This window comes from Symphodus melops (assembly GCF_947650265.1).
Source record: "Symphodus melops genome assembly, chromosome: 18".
Lineage (NCBI taxonomy): Eukaryota > Metazoa > Chordata > Actinopteri > Labriformes > Labridae > Symphodus > Symphodus melops.
Genome location: NC_136708.1, coordinates 22,637,428 through 22,657,183, shown reverse-complemented (window position 1 = coordinate 22,657,183; position 19,756 = coordinate 22,637,428). Strand labels below are relative to the sequence as shown.

Here is a 19,756-nt window from a genome sequence, read left to right as displayed (position 1 = left end):
CTGAGTGTAGAACACATGACCTTCTACTTAGAGGAGGGGTTTGATGCCTAAAAGGAAACTTGGTTCACAGAAGGTTACCTGCAGCCTCTAGATAGAGCCTCCAGGTATTAGGCCCCTCCCCTTTGAATCGACCAATCAGGGAGGCAGACACTTTAGGAATAGGCTTAAATTTTTTTTTGAACTTCTGGGGGAAACTGGCACCTTGAGCTCCTCTCTCTCTCTCTCTCTGTCTCCCTCTCTCTCCCCTCTCTCTCTCTGTCTCTCTCTCTGTCTCTCTCCCTCTCTGTCTCTCTCTCTCTCCCCTCTCTCGCTCTCTCTCTCTCTCCCTCTCTCTCTCTCTCCCCTCTCTCTCTCTCTCTCTCCCTCTCTCTCTCTCCCCCTCTCTCTGTCTCTTTCTCCCCTCTCACGCTCTCTCTCCCTCTCTCTCTCTCCCCTCTCTCTCTCTCTCTCTCCCTCTCTCTCTCTCTGTCTCCCTCTCTCTCTCTCTCTCTGTCTCTCTCTCTCCCCCCTCTCTCTCTCTCTCTCCCTCTCTCTCTCTCTCTGTCTCCCTCTCTCTCTCTCTCTCTCTCTGTCTCTGTCTCTCTCTCTCCCCTCTCTCTCTCTCTCTCCCTCTCTCTCTCTCCCCTCTCTCTCTCTCTCTCTCTCTCTCTCTCCCTCTCTCCCCTCTCTCTCTCTCTGTCTCCCTCTCTCTCTCTCTCCCTCTCTCCCCCCTCTCTCTCCCCTCTCTCTCCCTCTCTCTCTCTCTTACTGCATGTCACTATCTGTGAAGCTTCATGTACTATGAGTAACTAACCACAGTCTGACCCAGCTCAGCTCAGCAGCAGGTTCAGAGACCTTTAAAGACTTGTCCTCTGTTTGGAAAAAACCCCAAAAGGCAACACGAGGACTTCAGTAATCTAACTCTGGTGTCCCAATGTAACACACGCTGTCAAATCCTCAATGTCCCCACCTCTGTTTTTAGACTCTAAGCTGTGTGTGTGTGTGTGTGTGTGTGTGTGTGCATGAATGAGGAGGCTCACGAGTCAATCCGACAGCTTCCAGCAGAGCGTGAATGAACAAAAGGAGGCGGAGTGTTTGGATAAAGATCCTGCTTTCAGAGCAGCGACAGCTTCACTTCATATTATGGGATGTCTCCTTCCATGTGCACTTCAGTCAATGAGTAGTGCTCATCTATCTGTATAATAATTAATCGTTGAACATGTCAGCCCTGTGATTGGCTGGTGAACAGTCCAGCGTGTGACCCCGCCTCTCGTCCAATGACAGCAGGGCCCGTGGAGGTGGAACAGACCCTTGAGCAAGGCACTCAGGCTCAGGAGCGCCTGGCAGGGGCCGCTCCCTCACTCTGACGGATCATGTGTACTGTCTGTAAGATTCAGGCGACTCCTTCTCTTCATCAGGACTAAACGTGTCTCTGTCACCAACAAGCAGGAGACGGTTTCAGGTTCATGTGGAGCGACTGGGCGTCGACATGTTTGTGTCTTTATCGCCCTCTTGTGGCGACACCAGGCAGCTTCTTCACGTGTATTTATCAGCGTTCAGCCACAGTTACAGAGATTCAGAGGAGTGAAGGTGCACATGTCTTTGTCCCTCAGCTTTAAGGAAACCACACACAGCATGAATACGTCCCACCGTCCCCCCATGACCTGGAGCCAGCTGTCATTGGGCAGCTCGTCCAGCTGGGCAGCCTCACGGAGAGACACGCCTCTGCTGGTGACACGAGGACGATCTGAACAAACACCAAGATGTGATTTTAAAGAAGTGGACTCCCAATAAACTCTGTTACATCGTTTTATTTCTCAAATATACCGTCACATTTTACAACACAGCTTTAGATCTGGATACACGGCAAAATCAATGAACGTCATCCCATCGTGTCCTGGACTCTTTAAGTTCCTCTTCAAACACACACACACACACACACAGACTCCTGAAACACAAACAGCTACCAGGTGGATCCCTCCACGCTCACTGACGTCTGAACCAAAGGGTCCAAGCTCCGTGCAGGTGTAGGTGTGTGTGTGTGTGTGTGTGTGTGTGTGTGTGTGTGTGTGTGTGTGTGTGTGTGTGTGTGTGTGTGAGGCGTCGGAGCAGGAAGATGGACTCATGTTGACTTCTACAGAGAGGATCGGAGCATGCACGTCGGAGAGATGTGTTCGGCTTCTTTAATTTTGTGGTTGCAGCATCAGCAGCGTGTGAGGAGATCCAGGACAGACATGATCAATCAATCACCGAATCAATCATCTATCCGAACAAAGAACGGAAAGAACAAAAAAGAAGCCACGATCGGTTACTGAGTTGATTTAAAATGCAGTTTGTTTTTTTAAACAGAGCCAATCAAACAACACGTCTGAGGTCGACGCCACCAGGTGACCTCTCCGTGGTCGAGACACGTGACGTCTCTGATCAACTCAACCAGGTGACCTCTCCGTGGTCGAGACACGTGACGTCTGTGATCAACTCGACCAGGTGACCTCTCCGTGGTCGAGACACGTGACGTCTGTGATCAACTCAACCAGGTGACCTCTCCGTGGTCGAGACACGTGACGTCTGTGATCAACTCGACCTGGTGACCTCTCCGTGGTCGAGACACGTGACGTCTCTGATCAACTCAACCAGGTGACCTCTCCGTGGTCGAGACACGTGACGTCTCTGATCAACTCAACCAGGTGACCTCTCCGTGGTCGAGACACGTGACGTCTGTGATCAACTCGACCTGGTGACCTCTCCGTGGTCGAGACACGTGACGTCTCTGATCAACTCGACCAGGTGACCTCTCCGTGGTCGAGACACGTGACGTCTGTGATCAACTCGACCAGGTGACCTCTCCGTGACCTAAGCAGTCTTGGTTGGGGCTCACTGCTGCTGCATTGTTGTATCAATAAATAATCAATCAATAAATACATCAATCGTTACTCATGATTGTAAGACTATACAGAATATTTGAAGGTTAATCTGTGAATACTTCCACTATTTACATCAGAACCATATATATATATATATACTGCACACACACACACACACACACTCCTGCTTGTACAAACACACACACACACACACACACACACAGGAACTCTTCACACACAGACACACACACACACACACAGGAACTCTTCACACACACACGCTCTCTCTCTCTGAGCACAATGAACTGTCTGACTTCCTGTTTCATGTTGGTGAATCTCTCCTCCTGAGACCCCCCCCCCCTCTCCCCCCCCCCGCCTGAGGTCACCAACGAAGGGCCGAGACGTCTGCAGCAATAAACGAGAGGAGAAGAGTAAAGGAAGAATGTGTGACAGCTACACGCCTTATTGTGAATAACTCTGATCCTTCATCCAATCAAAACTGCTGAGTCATCAAAACATTCCCCCCGTACAGTGTGTGTGGATGGAGACATGAGCTAATCACACCTATTTGGTTTTTTGAAGCAGGCTGTAAACATGTTCATGTCTGCTGTAAAAACAGGCTGTTTGAATGGGTGTGTATGTGACTTCCTGTGCTGCTGCAGCCAGCCTCTAGTGGACACTCCAGGTACTGCAGCCAGCCTCTAGTGGACACTCCAGGAACTGCAGCCAGCCTCTAGTGGTCACTCCAGGTACTGCAGCCAGCCTCTAGTGGACACTCCAGGAACTGCAGCCAGCCTCTAGTGGACACTCCAGGTACTGCAACCAGCCTCTAGTGGACACTCCAGGAACTGCAGGAGGTTAAACTTCATTTTTCAAGACTGGAGGTTGATGCTCGATAGTTCATCTGATTTAAAGACACTCAGAGTTGTTAATTTCATGTTAATTTGGACCTTTCAGGTAAATGTGGCTTAGAGAAAAGTTTTTAATACAAGACCTGGTCGAATTCACCAAATCAATATTTGCATGTATGGTCTGCACGTCCATCGCTGCGTTGTTAATATGAGTTTCTTTATAAACATGAACGAGGAAAACTCACGGCCGACTGGAAGGTACACGAGTACGAAGGCTAAAGGTGTGTAATGAGGAGTCTGAAGGTTTTCAGATCAGGAATGGATTATGGTTTTGGTTGGCCTCCCCCGTCCCGCCTCCCGGGATCCTCTGCTGCTGCACTGAGACTCCACCCCCTCCAAACGGACCTCCAAAGACACCGGACTGATCCGTACCTTTAGCCCAAAAGAGAGGGTCTGACGAGGCAGCCTGTATCATCGCCCCCGCCCCCCTGCAGTCTGGGTTCATCTTTAGTCCCCTTTGTGGATTCCCTCCTCCTGAAGCGGATTGCACCACCCCAGTTCCTAAAGACGTTGGAGTCAGCTGACTCGCCTGAGCCATACTGAAGCCTGAATGAGACCATCCCGTGGTTTGGGACGGGGGCTGAACTCGTGGAGTGTCACGTGAAGGAGAAGCTGCTGCAAGAGCAGGAGCCAAAGTGGAAGTGAGTGGACTATGGTGAAGGGACGCCCCCGCAGCAGCAGAACCTGAGCCGACCACAGGGCCGCGGGTCACAGCCCGGGCTTTGAACGCGCCTGGGAAATCAGGAGGAGTGACAGGATGACGGAGGGATGAGGGGAAGGAGGCGGGATTTACAGTTTGAAGCAGTCCAGCAGAGAGAAAATGCACCAAAGCAGAGAGAGGGGGGAGAAGGTTGAATATCTGCTGGTTAATACACACTTCACTAAACTGCACTAATGCTCACACACACACACACACACACCACATCTATACACTACAGAGAGACCACAGCTGAGGAGGGTGGGTGTGGCTAAACACAGAATGACAATGAAGTTTTCCAAACAAACATCCTGATTAATATCTGTGTGTGCACCGAAGACGTCCGCTGCACGTCGTTCGAAACATCAACAGGAAACTGCAGATTTTTTTTCCCAGTCTTTGAGGTTGATCATGCATCCATTCGAATCAAGCGCCCCACAAACGAGTCTGTTCAAACACGGCATCCTTCACCCAGAACAGAGCAATCTGTCCGTCCTTACCGATGGCGCCCGTCTGTGTGGCGAGCGCGTTAACGAGGGGTTTGGGGTGAGAGGAAAATAGATCGTCCAAGTCGACGAGCGACGCCCCGGCAGTGCCCAGAAATGAAACGGTCTTTCTGTAGAACTCCTTCTCCTGCGCCGCTCGAGTTCCTGCAATAAAATAAAGGTCCAATTCTACTCTAAAAGGAGTTTTCTGTTTGGGGGGCAGGTCAGGGAGGAAAGAGAGAGCAAAGCGGAAGAGAGGTTTAGTCGATTAAGATCGTTAGCTAGCTGCAAAGTGAAGGGAGGATGGAGGTGAAATGGAAGCCAGCAGCCACACGTAAGCTCATATTCATACATAAAGGAAGGGGACGAGGTTCAGAGACATTCTCCAGGTCATTATTGTTAGCTTAGACGCTAGGTTAAGAATAATCTTAAATGTTAACAAAGAGCAGAAGAATGATTGAGTTATCAAGCGTCCGATCCGTCAGTGCAGAGAGAGGTGAGAGGAACGATGGATGACAGGAAGGTTTTCACATCACATATCTACCTGTTCCGTTGCTCGGCGCATCGCTCGGAGCTCCCCATGGATCCGCTTTTTTAGACGCCCCGTCTCCGAAGGGGTCGCTAGATGGGGACGAGTCTGAGGGCGGGGCAGGTGCACCCCACGCATCATCAGCGCTAACGGGAGCTAAAAGAGAACAGAGCAGGCGGAAAGAGTTAATGGTTCCTTCACAGATGTGCAGGTCGCCCCCTCAGCACACCATCGCGGATGCTAGCTTTGACCTGAGCGCTGATAAAAGGCTCTTTAAGCCCAGAGAAAGGGGGGGGGGGGCACTCTGGACCTCCTAGCATGGCTGAGTGGAGCGAGCGTTGGTTGAGGCAGCAAAGACTTGAAGTGTTCCTGAGCCCCAGTGTGAGTGTGTGCATGAAGACACCGCACCACAGTATCGATTGAAGCGTTTGGAGGAGATCATTTGCACAGTTGCGTGCAAATGGCCGCCAGAACGGGGGGGGGAGGCACCTCGTGTCATTGGCTGTTACGAGGTGTCACCAAACGTTCGTCAGATTAGCAGAGTTTTATGAAGCAGTATGTGGATCTTTATGGATTTAATGTGTTTGGATTAAATATTTCACTGGATTTAAATTGTGGGGATTGAATTTGTTTTGGTGGATTATTATGATCAGGAGAGAGAGAGTGAGAGAGTGAGAGAGAGAGAGAGAGAGAGAGAGAGAGAGAGACACAGAGAGAGAGAGAGACAGAGAGAGAGACAGAGAGAGAGACAGAGAGAGTGAGAGAGAGAGAGAGAGTGAGAGAGAGAGAGAGATGTGTTTGTCGCAGGCTGTGGCGTTCTGACTATTTCTCACTGAGTCATCAGTGCGTGTGCCGGCTGTATTGGACATGTGTGTGATATGTTTATAGTTACAGTAGACTGTATGCAAAATGTGATGAATCAGGGCAAAGTGAATCCTCAGTCACTGTTTTTACAGACACTAGTATCAGATAAAAAGCTCCTCTTCAGGTTTCACAGACTGATGACATGAAAGGTGAACATGAGGAGAACGCGCGAGCTTCAAGACTGATGTGTTTTGCACTTTATTGAACGGGACAGTGGACACTTAATGCTAATCTGCTCCTCAATAGTTGGGTACTTTAATGATAATCACCCTAATCACTCCTGGTTTCACCTTATTGTTTTGGACACTTAATGCTAATCACTGCTCCTTTATGTTGCTGAGCACTTTAATGGCCCAATTTGCATTCCTGCATTGACTGTTTAACGACTGTACTCACACCTCTGGCACTACCTCAAACACCTCTGTACATGCACATGGAACTAGTTTCTAGAAGGTCAGCACTTTGTTTCTAAGGCTTTTTAACTGTTTACAGGTCTCTTTTAACCAGCACATGTTTTTCTCTCCTTCACAGGTTATGTACATTATGCTATATAAGTTTAAGTCTAATGCTAATGCTAACTGCACAGGTTTAACCTGTAATTATGTTTACTCTTAGTCACATCTATCTATCTAGCAAACCAGAGAGAGGGCAGAACCCGGGCAGTCCGCTTGGTGGACTAAAGAGTCCATACATGCGATGCGACCTGACCGCTAGGCCACCTGCACCGAGACCGTGTCTGCTTTCCGCACAGGGTCTGAGGGTTGTAGATCTGCAGCCATCAAATATGGGATGTAATATTTGGATTTTCTGAGCCTTTAATGATAATATCTGCATCTCCTTCTTCACCATTCATGTTATCTGTGTGTTGATCTGTGTGCTTCTTACCTGTCGAGCCCCATGGATCACCGCCCGGCTTGGATGCATCCCCAAAAGCATCTGAGCTGTTAATAGGTGAGGTGGCGCTAGTCCCGTCTCCCCAGGGATCTCCACCCTTAGCTTCATTAGGAGCAGATGGTGCCCCCCAAAGATCTGAACTGCTGTCAGCCGGAGGGCTAGTAGGGGCTCCCCATGCGTCTGCACTGCCTTGAGGTGAGCTCAGCGGAGGGGTGCCGAAGGGATCTGAGGCACCATCTTTTGGTTGGTGAGGTGGCACTGCAAACGAGTCCTCATTCGAGGGCGCTGATGGTGCAGCAAAAGGGTCGTCCGTCGAAGGTTTGGACGATGCCGAGAAAGGATCCTCCTCGTGTGGGGTTGTTGGAGAAGCAAAAGGATCCTCTTTTGTTTGTTTGGTTGGTGCAGAGAAAGGATCTTCCTTTGGTGGTGTTGTTGGTGCAGTGAAAGGGTCGTCTTTAGGCGGCGTGCTCGGTGCTCCAAACGGATCCTCTTTAGGCGGCGTGCTAGGTGCTCCAAACGGATCCTCTTTAGGCGGCGTGCTAGGTGCTCCAAACGGATCCTCTTTGGGCGGTGTTGTTGCAGTAAAGGGGTCTTCTTGGGAGGGCTTACTTGGTGCAGAGAAAGGATCATCTTTAGGAGTTGTTGAAGTCGTGAACGGGTCGTCTTTTGGGGCGTTGAACAGGTCGTCTTTTGGGGCGTTGAACGGGTCGTCTTTTGGGGCGTTGAACGGGTCGTCTTTTGGAGCGTTGAACGGGTCGTCTTTTGGAGCGTTGAACGGGTCGTCTTTTGGAGCGTTGAACGGGTCGTCTTTTGGGGCGTTGAACGGGTCGTCTTTTGGAGCGTTGAACGGGTCGTCTTTTGGAGCGTTGAACGGGTCGTCTTTTGGAGCGTTGAACGGGTCGTCTTTTGGAGCGTTGAACGGGTCGTCTTTTGGAGCGTTGAACGGGTCGTCTTTTGGAGCGTTGAACGGGTCATTATTAGAGGAACTGAAAGGATCCGGTTTATCTTTTGATGCAGTAAACGGATCAGGTTCGTCTTTTGGTGCTGCAAAGGGATCTTCTTCAGTTTTTGGGGCTGCAAATGGATCCTCTTCTGTTTTGGCTGGAGCCCCCCAGGGATCACTGCTTGCAGGTGTGTCAGTTGTGTCAGGTTTTGCAGGCGTGCCCCATGGATCTGCAGCCTCTTTAGGTTCTTTGCGGGCTCCCCACGCGTCTTGTTTAACCTCCTCCTCCTCCTCCTCTGCTTTCTCCCCTCCCCAGGCAGCTCCTCCTTTAGCACCTTCAGTTTTGGCTGCGTCCTCCCATTTCAGCTCGTCTTCACTCATCTTGGCCTAAAGTATGAAAAATGTGAAACAAGAACATTAATCCCTACCGGCAGGCCTTCATACAAGCACTGGAGATGACACAAACCGCAGCGGTGTGGCTCCCTAAAAGAGCCCATCACTCCGCTGGCTCCCAGTTACTGCTCGTACCAAATCTACCCCCCAATGGCGGAGTCTCGTCTTATCCATAAATGTTAACCCAGAAACTTTATCTGTACGGTGATGATTCTAATAACACATCCAGTTTTGTCAGAGTGTCGTAGCGGCTTAATATTTACCCTTCTCTCTGCTTCCTTCTTCTCTTCTTCCTGTCTGAGGCGCTCTTCTTTGCGGGCAGCAAAAGAAGCAGTCAAGTCAGCCACAGACGGTATGTTGTCTAAGGATGGGAGCCCCGATGTCCCGGCTACATAGCACGGCTTGTAGTTGGGATCCTTGACGGCATCGGTGGATGATGCTAGTTAAAGAAGAACAGTTTAAATGAAGGGATGTTAAAGGTAAGCTGTTCAGCATCAAGACTTCAGGACGCAGTCGGCTCACCAGCAGAACCTTTGGAGGTCTTCTCTCTGGTCTTGACGGCAAAGTCTCTCTCCTCCTTTAGTTTGTCATCATCCTCCATGAGAACAAGGACAACCTTGGCTTTCTCTCTCACGTTTGTCCCCTACGACGAAGTGCTAAAGTTAGAATCTGCTGCAGATCTCACAATGATAAGATAAGAGAATGCTTTATTGATCCCTCGTGAGGAACTTCAAGTGGGAAATGAACAAACAGAACGTAAACTTGTAAAGACTTCATGACTTGATGACTTTTGATGGAGTCCAGCAGGAAAGTTCTGTGAAGCCATGAATGCTTCTGAATTAAATGTCACACACACACACACACACACACACACACACACACACACACACACACACACACACACACACACACACACACACACACACACACACACACACACACACACACACACACACACACACACACGGGTCGTCAGCAAACGGAGAGTCCGAAGCTTGATCCAAAGGAACCTGGACTGGTTGAAGATCTTTAGACTTTGGATCACATGATCCCTTTTCATTCCAGAGTTTTTAACATTAGCCTCGTATAACAACACTGATGTAAGATGGTCTTTAATGGATAACTTTAATGCATGAGATATAAACTTCTAATGGATACTGAAAGGTTGCACGCTGTGGACACAAACAGGAAGTATGCATCACCTGATCTTTGCCGTCCTTTTCTACAAAGCGGTACTCTGTGAGGGCTTTGACGATGTAGATGTTGTCTTTCATTTTCAGAAGCACACGATCGTCGCCGGTCTTTAACAGGTACTCCAGCAGAGTCAGGGACTGAGAAGGCAGGACAATGGAAAGATTAGAGCCTGACAGATCCATCGATCAGCGGCTCATATTAGCGTATCCAGTGACTGTCAGTATCGGCTAATTTTATCTCTGATAGATAGATAGATAGATAGATAGATAGATAGATAGATAGATAGATAGATAGATAGATAGATAGATAGATAGATAGATAGATAGATAGATAGATAGATAGACACTTTATTGATCCCGAGGGAAATTCAAGCTATGATGATATGCGTTGGGTGCTATATGGATCCCTCTGCAGAGTGTCAGGCGGTGAAGGATGTACATGCTCAGTGACCATCTTGTCACCTCACCTTGTGAATGTGTCTCCAGTTTTTGTCATCTTTCAGTCGCTTCCAGAGCATCGTCATGATCTCGTTGCAGGCCACCACATTGTAGGTCAGATCTGAGAGGTCGGCCATCTGAGAGCTCGACGGACCCCACGGGTCGTTAGACGTCGCCTCCCTCACCTAAGAGAGACACGAAGCAAGACGTGTCAATGTGTCGAGTGGCGTCCTCCAAACACCAACACGGCTTTGTTTCAAGCTTCTAGTTTCATGTCAGTGATAGTCCAGTGTTATTTCTTTACATGTTAGCGTTAATAAATAACTACATGTGTGACCACCCTACCTGGCCTGTGACCTGTTCAGTATTCATCATGCACACTCAGATAAAGAGGCACTCTTCAAACACAAACAGATTTTTTGAATTTGGACTACAGTAGCCATTTTAAACACTTCACGCTCCTTTAAATGCATTTTACATTCTGCTGGAGGACAAATATAAGTTTAATACTGATTATAGTTGTGGTGAAAGTTGATTTAATAACTTCTTCTCTTACCTTGACCTCGGCCTCAGAGTAGTTCTGGACCAGGTTCTTCAGCTGTCTGCGGAGCATCGAGGACGTCATGGTGCCTGCGTTCAGAGGAGGCGGTGTATCAAACCACCAACAAGCTGATATGGAAAAATAACTATTAATAGTGCTGCATAACCAGACAAAAAGAAGAAGACCTTCTCAAGCTTTCAGCACACTCAAACACAGAGACCGGTACCTGATTGGAGTCTGTCTGAGGAGTTAAAGGTGTGTTGTTTTCAGGTGAGCTCAGTGAGCGGACATCCTGCTGCGGTCTCTTCCTCCTCACTGCATTGGTTTGTCTCAGGATGTCAGAACCCGGATCTCTAACCTGCAGGTAGGAGAAAGTAAACATTAACGAGAGAAAGAGCTGAGGCATGAGGTTGGCACTGAAACACTACCGCAGGCTGCAGGTGATTATATAAACATGAAGGTGTGTCTGCACCTGCTGCTGTGTGTGTGTCACTGCGACACACACACATCCTGCAGTATTGTACTACACTCTTTACATCCTGAATGGATTTAATTAAAATACATGGTGTATACGGCATTAGACCTCTGCACATATCCTCTCGGAGTTAGCATCCGAGCTAAGCTAAGCTACAAGCTAGTTAGCTGTCAGCAGTGTGAGGTCTGTGTGAGACAAACACACTATGAACCCCTCACTTAGATTACACCTTTATATTAACTGTGAGCGGTGGTCCCTGGAGGTCGACGTGTTTGTCAGTCTCGAGTCTGTCAGGAGTCACGGTTCGTGTTTTCAGGACCTTGGACAGCGACAGAAGAAGCTAGCCGGCTAACGCTCGCGAGCCCGTTTAAACATCCGGGTTTAGAGCTTTAAATGCGGCTTCACATGTCGATGCGAGGTTCAAAACATCGACCCCCCATCCTCGTGTCATTATTTGTATTTAATTCTGATATTTGCAGCTCAAAATAAAAGCACAAACCCCGAGTAAGAGCTTCAGGAACCTTCGAAGAGACGACAGCAGCTGCTGATGAGAAGTTTGAGAACGAGTCGGATGAACGGACTCCTTTAAACGGATCAGAACCACAGACTGTAAAACAACCAATCAGAGGTGTTTCTCATCCTGTTCTTAATATCGCTACGAAGATCGATCATTTAATGTTTTAATTAAACATCAGCTGACTTATAACACTTAGAAAAGTTTACTTTGCTTTTTTACAGCAATAATGATTTCAGAGTTCAGAGATCTGGTGCATATTTTATGATTTATATTTCTTTATTTACTTATTTTCCATTAGTATTTTCTTTTTCTATGTTTATATGTAAATGTGTATAAGGGAGTGTTGATTAAGTCGTGGAGAAGGTTTAAATAAGCGTTATCCTACTTCTTTTCGGACATGTTGAATTCCTGTAAATATTGTTGATTTAATTGTTTTTTGTTGATGTGTTGTTTGTTTGTTTTTCACTTTACTTTATTGTGCTACTACTGGTTTGAAATCAATTTGAGAATCAGAATCATTATTTCTGAGTCGAGCTAAATGGGCAGATTCATTGAAAAGAGCCGATATTCCCATCACTGGACACGACGACACGGTTTCCGCTTCCGCTTCAGCACCTCCAGATTCACGCCCCCTTTATTTATTGGTCAAATCTAACTACTTTATAAAATGTACACATTGTGAGGCAAATATTTCCTACAATCATACAATTCATTGAAGCAGAATAAACAGACAAAACGTTATCAAATAAAAGCCACAAATAACAGAATACAGAGTATATTATATATATATATATATATATATATATATATATATATATATATATATATATATATATATGATATTAAAATAAACAAAACAACAAACATTTCAAAACACTTCATACGTGAGCTCTTTTTACGTCATTTAAAAGTCACATATTTAGTAGGTTTCAGTTGAGACACACACACACACACACACACACACACACACACACACACATCAATAACAGTTGGTCCAAGATGGCGGCTGAGGGAGAGTACGAGTCGATCCTGTGCGTAAAACCTGATGTCAACGTTTACCGCATCCCCCCGCGCGCCTCAAACCGCGCGTACAGGTAAACACACCTGCGCGGTGCGACGTTCACGGTCCCGTGAAATGTGGTGGAACGGTTAACTGTCGCTCTTTGTGAGAAGAAACCATCAAAGCCCGCATTATGTGGAGTCCCCGGCTCTCTCTCTCTCTCTCTGTGTGTGTGTGTGTGTGTGTGTGTTCGCCTGCTCGCTGCGCGGTTTTATTGTGCAGCTGTCACAGATGTGTCTGCGGTGTTTCAGACCTGCATGCTCCTCGCTGAGGTGAAGACGCATCTACAGCAGCCTGCGTGAATATGACCCGCAAAAAAGTGTTTTACTGTAAAGAGTCTGTATAGTAAAAGGGAGGATCCAACATATGGAAAAACCTGCACCTGTATAAACTCTCTTCCATAATTTAAACAGTCCAGCAGGGTGCACGTGACTTTGTTTTTTTTTATTCATATTTGACATTTTTTTTAATTCTATTTTCGGTATTTGCTTCTCATGTTTTATTTTATTTTATTCTCTCGTGCTGTTTCTGCAGATCTTATGCAATCTATGTACCGTAGTTCTGTATTGATACTTCCCTTTCTGTTGACACGTGGACATGTTATTACTATTGTTTTTATTGATTGATCAGAGTGGAAGCAGCTGAGTGTTTGGCATCACTTTGTGTCCGAGACAAATTTGTCCAAGGGGACAATAAAGTGTATGGTCATGGTGTGTGTGTGTGTGTGTGTCCAGGGCGGCTGACTGGAAGCTGGATACTCCAGACTGGTCTGGTCGTTTGAGGATCACAGCGAAGGGCAAAGTGGCGTTCATCAAACTGGAGGACAAAATCTCAGGTGGGACATTTAGTGTTTTTCTAGCTGAAGTAAAAGTTCTTCTCTTGGTTCTGTTCAGTGAATATTTGTAACCACGATCAGATCCATCGACATTCACTTCTCACTCTGTGTGCATCATCAGTGGATGGGGAGCCGGCTCTGTGCTCGATTATTAAAGATGTCAGGGGAAGCGCATGTCGATGGACATGTTTTGGCTGTTTTGCCTCCTCGCACGACAACAATAAAGACTCGTAGTCTTCAGTGTCTCAAAAAGGACGTCTCACTGTTTTGTTTTCTATAAATCATGTCTCGTGTTGTCCTGCAGGGGAGCTGTTTGCTCAGGCGCCGGTGAAAGAGTATCCCGGAGTCGTGGTGGAAACGGTTAGCGACTCCAGCCGTTACTTTGTTCTGCGGATACAGGACGATAACGGTGAGGACGAGGACGTGGAGCAACATTCACGGAGCCGGCCTGTTTGAGTCACTTCCTGTAACGTCACGTCCTCTGTGCAGGTCGCAGCGCGTTCATCGGGGTGGGCTTCGGGGACCGAGGGGACGCCTTTGATTTCAACGTTGCCTTACAGGATCACTTCAAGTAAGCATCCAGAGTCACACAGGTCTCACTGCACACAGAGGGGCGTGCTCAGTGTGTGTGTGTGTGTGTGTGTGTGTGTGTGTGTGTGTGTGTGTGTGTGTGTGTGTGTGTGTGTGTGTGTCTCCCTGCAGATGGGTGAAACAGGAGGACGAACTGAGTAAGAGCTTCCAGCTCGGAGACTCGGGACCAAAACTGGACCTGGGCTTCAAAGAGGGTCAGACCATCACACTCAACATCGGGGTAAAAAACACTTTTTTAAAAAGTCCAACTTCAACGTTTAATTAATGTGTTAAAAACTTCAGTTTAACTGTTGTCTCACTCAGCCAGTCCCACAGATGACTAAACGCGAGACAGTCAAAGACTCCTCGTCTTAGTGGACAGAGAAGGACACAAGGGAGAGTTTAGGGAAGGACATGAGGGGAGGAGTCGCAGGTTGGACCCAAACCTGGGCCGCCCGCCGGCCTGCACCCCTCTGTGCCCCAGTGAACCAAGTCTCCAACAAACAAGGAGGCGCCATGCGTCCAAACTGGGCGGTCACATGATTCATTATTTAAACAGCGATGAATCACTAAATTTAATCGTTTAATCAGGAAATGAAACCGCCCAATAAAACACGAGAATGACGCTTAAATCAACGTGAGATTAAAATCAAATCCAAAAGTGAAACCATTAAAAAAATCCTGTTTTCTGTCCTTTGTCTCCAGCAAGGTAAGAAGAGGGATAAACCCCGCCCACAAGGCTCAAGTGGCTTCGGACTCCTCCCACCACCGCCCGGGGGAAAGATAGCTCCTCCTCCTTCATCAGGCTCATCCAATCACAACATAGTTCCCCAAACAGGAGGAATAGCCACAGGTATGTTTGTGTGTCAGTCATATCAGGATTGTTATTTATTTGTTTATACGACGGCGTGAAGGGCCCGTGTCCGTTTACGCTGTTTATGGCAGCGCCCATTTTCAAATCACAACCAGCGTCAGAGCACAGAAGGGCCTGATAGTTGAACCTTTGGAACACCGCCTCGCTGTAAGCAACTAGCAACAGCACGCCACAGAACGCCACCCGCTGAGAACAAGTGGAAACCTCCAATGAATCCAAAACATTACTGCAAACTGCAGTTCCTCCAGTGTCCACTTGGGGGTCGCTGCCAAAGCCCCGGCACTCACACACACACCCGTGCACGTGGCTGATTTTTACTGCAGGCTTACACACACACACACACACACACACACACACACACACACACACACACACACACACACACACACACACACACACACACACACACACACACACACACACAGAGAGCTTCTTTTACCTGAGTCGAGCTGTGTGTGTGTGTGTGTGTGTGTGTGTGTGTGTGTGTGTGTGTGCGTGTGTGTGTGTGACAGGCTGCCTGTTGGAGCTGGACAGTAGTAACTCCAACACCGTGCTTCAGTCGAACCCGTGCTCGGATGTTTGGGGAGACTTCTCTGCACCTGCCAGGTAAACGGATAAAACAATAAACTGTTCTTTAATGACTTCGTGATGTCATCAGACTCATCCGGCGTCTTTTCTTTTCAGTTCTGATCCACCTCAGTCGAGTCCACAGGACGGCGGAAACTGGATCCAGTTTTGATTGGTCTGCAGTGACTGTGACATCATGTCTGACTTCCATCTCACCCGCTTCTGTGTCTGTAGCTTCCTGTGCTTCACTCCTAACTGATCCCATCGCAGCGCTGACTCCTCATCACGTGACTTCATCCAGACAGAAGCCATGACACCAGAATGAGCCACTTCCTGTTCTGTTTAAGGGCTACGTGTCACGTCCTGTTCTGTGCGTCTGTATCTCTGCACTCAGCTTCAGCAGCTCCCTCTGCAGGCGCTGTACAGTACTGCAGCTCAGGAAAAAAAAGTGCTGCAAATTAGAAAAAAAGAAGAGAACATTCCAGTATTTCCTTATTTATCCGAAGTTTAGCGCTTAGATCTCTTGTTGTTGTTGTTGTTGATCAGACTTCATCTGTTTGACGAGAACACTTCCTGACACATATCGCTCAGTCGCCTGATTTCCAAGTCGATAAAAAAAGGATGGTTTGAACGGCGTTCCTTCTCCCAGCCTCACACGTGGAGCAGAGCAGCCTCGTCCTCACTTCAGCACACGAACGTAACGCTTCCCGACAAAACAACAATTCAAACTGCAAAAGTATAATAAAATACAAACACAGACGTGTGACTCAAAACAACCGCTGCAGCAGACGTGCATGGACTCAAACTACATTTAAATAGATATATAAGACACTAGCTGAAAATATCCAGATCACATCAGGAGGACTCCTCCCACTGGCTCCTCCCACTGGCTCCTCCCACTGGCTCCAGGTGAATTCTCCTGGTTATGTTCTGCTGCCTTCTCTGAGTCAGCTCACTCTGACTCTCTGCAGGAGAAACAGCAGGAGGAGACACATGGTGGCGCTCTGATGTTCCTCATGACAGGAATCAGTGAAAACTGACCGCTACGCAGGAAAAGCTACTTTGTTAGCAATGGCATGCTAAGTGGCTAACTGACTAAACCGGCTCCTTCAGAAACAGACTCGGTGTGTGTTTGAAACCATGCTGACCGAGCGCGGTGTGCACGCTGTGTGGAAAAGCTGGGAGACTAGAAACGAAGGGAAACGGCGAGCGTTTCTCCGCCTTTTGGAACGTGAATCGATTCATCCAGATTTATTGGAAACATTAAAATCTTCTCACCAGATTTGAGCTGAATAAACGTCGACGCTGGGCTCGTACGTCGATGCGAGCTGAAGGCGTCGTATAAAAGAAACTCATCATTCATTTCTCTGAAATCCTTCAAAAAAAGAACCTTCCAGATGCCTTCAGCGCCGTGTGACTTATTCCAGACAAGAACAGGAAATAGTTTCTGTTTGTCCTGGAAGAGAATGGAAGAAAAATGGCGAGAACAAGCGAGTCTTATTCCACGTGATGAATGTGTTGACGGCAGCGAATGAAATGTTTAAACCCGATGGCGTCTCGGAGACGCTGACATGTGAGCCGCCACTCTGGACGGAGAGTTCATGTTAATGTTGATGTGTTTGTTAAAGCTCCGTATGAACGATGTGAAGCATCTCGTTCCTTTGATAAGAAAGAGAAAATAAATCCTTTCACTGGAAGAGCGGCGTCTGCTTCTTTTCTTTCAGAACAAACATTTTATCATGTTTTTTTATTTCTATTATTTTTTATGATGGTTTTCCGGGTCCATACAGTCGTACGGGGTCGGCGTGTAGACCGGGTTTATAGCCTTTAGGTGAGAAGTAACTGTGAGCCAGTGGATGGAGATGAACATGTGACAGAGGCTGCAGCAGGAGCTGTCGACCTCTGACCGGTAAGGTCCGATCTTCCTGATGTCGTACTGGAACAAGGTGAGGTTATTGTGTGTGTGTGTGTGTATGTGTGTGTGTGTTTAGCACATCCACCCAGCATCAGATCTGCACATGGAGCAGAACGACACCAGCACACGTGTCAGCATGATGGACGCATTCAAACTCTGCATGTTCCGGAGAACTTTCCCATCCATCTACATCAGTCAGGGCGAGGGTCGGATCCAAAGGTTCAGCAGATCTTTGTAGTCCAGTTTTGGTAGATTGTAGTTCCCACACATCGGCCCAGTGTGAGAGCAGCCTGAGCTCTGGTTCGAGCTGCAGCACGACTCAAGGTGAGACGGCGGGGGACGAAAATATCGCCTGGAAGCGTGGCTGACTTTTTCATGTTGTGCAAATCCATCAGCAAGCCGTGAGAAGTGAAAAACGTTTCAGCGGCTGGATCACTTGTTTTTATTCCTCTCTCTTTTAAATCTCACTGAATCTAATCCACTCCTTCCTGAATCAACAACCATTAACACTCACACGTGTTTTAAAATCCAGCGTGGTCTCCGTTTCACAGTCATCGGGACGCTCTGGTTTCGTGGACTTCTGTCACCCGCTCTAATTTTAGCTGCAACATCCCTTTCACGTACATCAGCACTTCGTAAAATAAACGGAGGAGTAAATGTTTCATCTGGTTTGTGATGAGAAGAATTCGGAGCAGCTGCCCACAGACGGACGCTGCCTCAGTCAGAGAGCGTCACATTTCTGTAGCCGGAGATCAGTTGGCCTTCGTTGAATTCAGACGGGGCCTCCGTGCGTGTTCAACGGCAGCACTGATCCAAGTTAAAGTCAGGAGGCGTGCAGTGACGTGTGTTTTCAGACACGCTCAGACTTTGTCTTATGTCGACCTCAGAGCTGTGAAAATCTCTCCTATCCCCTCTCTCTCTCCTCTTGACCTGAACCCCGGGGACAACGCCACCAGCTTAAGGAAAGGTGTTCGGAAGATTCCTAAAAGGAATCACGGAAAGGCGACCGCGTTGCTCCGACAATCCCATCGCATTTCCACTCGGCGACGTAATGATGTGACGGCGGAGGTCACATCACGTTATTTCCCCTGTGACTTCTTACCATTTAAATAATCCTAATAACCACGAGGTGCGAATTACCAAGAGGTAGAGAGTGAGCAGGGAGACAGGGAGGCTGTGATTGGTTCATCAGAGAGCAGGGAGACAGGGAGGCTGTGATTGGTTCATCAGAGAGCAGGGAGACAGGGAGGCTGTGATTGGTTCATCAGAGAGCAGGGAGACAGGGAGGCTGTGATTGGTTCATCAGAGAGCAGGGAGACAGGGAGGCTGTGATTGGTTGGTCAGAGAGCAGGGAGGCTGTGATTGGTTCATCAGAGAGCAGGGAGACAGGGAGGCTGTGATTGGTTGGTCAGAGAGCAGGGAGACAGGGAGGCTGTGATTGGTTGGTCAGAGAGCAGGGAGACAGGGAGGCTGTGATTGGTTGGTCAGAGAGCAGGGAGACAGGGAGGCTGTGATTGGATCTGGAGAAAATGACCAACGCTGACTTTAACGTCCTCATACTCGTACAACAGTCGTACAAACAGACCTGAAAAATCTAGAAATTGTACTTCTAATAAATCCGATTCTACATTCTTTGTGATCCGTTTCTTCTCATAAAACCAGAACTTTCATTTTGTGGTCACTTCTTCATCTTTCTCTCATAATAAATTCATGTATTAACTAAAGTGTGTATCTTAATTTACAATCATTTTTATTCCATTGATTATTTCAGTAAAATAATAATCACACAGCAGCGATCTGTCTTCTTGTCTCGTCTTTGACTTCCCACCTTCTCGATGACGCTCTGGCAAGACAAACACACATTCAGTCACACGCTGTTACACAACGCTGGCTGACTTCTTCAGACACATAGCTTTAATGAAACGTATCAGGTTAAATGTCAGGACCGGGAGAATCTGCCCCCCCCCCCGGAGACCCTCGGACATGCCTCATACGATGCACTAATCAATCTGTCTCCGTTTAACTAGCTTGTGAATTTAAGGGCTTTGGCTCGGCTGGTTTGGAGTCCTCTTCACAGATGATCTCTTTATTCCAACTTTTACAGCAGCAAGAATCGGCTGTCCTTTTAAAAAAACACAGACGTCGGGGGGACGGGAGTGTTGTTGGGACAAGCAGGAGTTTGAGTGAGGACACACAGCTCAGGGGTCAAAGG

General features: G+C 47.7%; 2 protein-coding genes across 6 annotated transcripts; one reads left to right on the top strand and one right to left on the bottom strand.

Moving 5' to 3' along the window:
* Window positions 1-3,807: 3,807 nt before the first annotated feature.
* On the bottom strand, window positions 3,808-11,793 carry epn1b (epsin 1b). 5 transcript variants are annotated; one of them, XM_079367981.1, is made up of 11 exons: window positions 11,706-11,793; window positions 10,958-11,089; window positions 10,747-10,859; window positions 10,220-10,375; window positions 9,762-9,890; window positions 9,082-9,202; window positions 8,823-8,998; window positions 7,215-8,553; window positions 5,481-5,621; window positions 4,952-5,101; window positions 3,808-4,486 (listed from the first exon to the last, which is right to left on the bottom strand). In XM_079367981.1, the coding sequence occupies exons 3-11, from the start codon at window positions 10,813-10,815 to the stop codon at window positions 4,002-4,004; spliced, it is 2,766 nt and encodes a 921-aa protein (XP_079224107.1). In that variant the 5' UTR covers window positions 10,816-10,859; window positions 10,958-11,089; window positions 11,706-11,793; the 3' UTR covers window positions 3,808-4,001. The 5 variants fall into 5 exon arrangements, with proteins under 5 accessions (XP_079224107.1, XP_079224108.1, XP_079224109.1 ...); XM_079367982.1 differs by having other exon boundaries at window positions 10,747-10,820; XM_079367983.1 differs by lacking the exon at window positions 4,952-5,101.
* A 906-nt stretch (window positions 11,794-12,699) lies between these two features.
* necap1 (NECAP endocytosis associated 1) lies at window positions 12,700-16,148 on the top strand. Its single transcript, XM_079368019.1, has 8 exons — window positions 12,700-12,817; window positions 13,518-13,618; window positions 13,923-14,027; window positions 14,108-14,189; window positions 14,321-14,429; window positions 14,894-15,041; window positions 15,575-15,668; window positions 15,747-16,148. Exons 1-8 carry the CDS (start codon window positions 12,723-12,725, stop codon window positions 15,799-15,801), a joined length of 789 nt encoding a protein of 262 aa, XP_079224145.1. The 5' UTR covers window positions 12,700-12,722; the 3' UTR covers window positions 15,802-16,148.
* The last annotated feature ends 3,608 nt before the right edge of the window (window positions 16,149-19,756 follow it).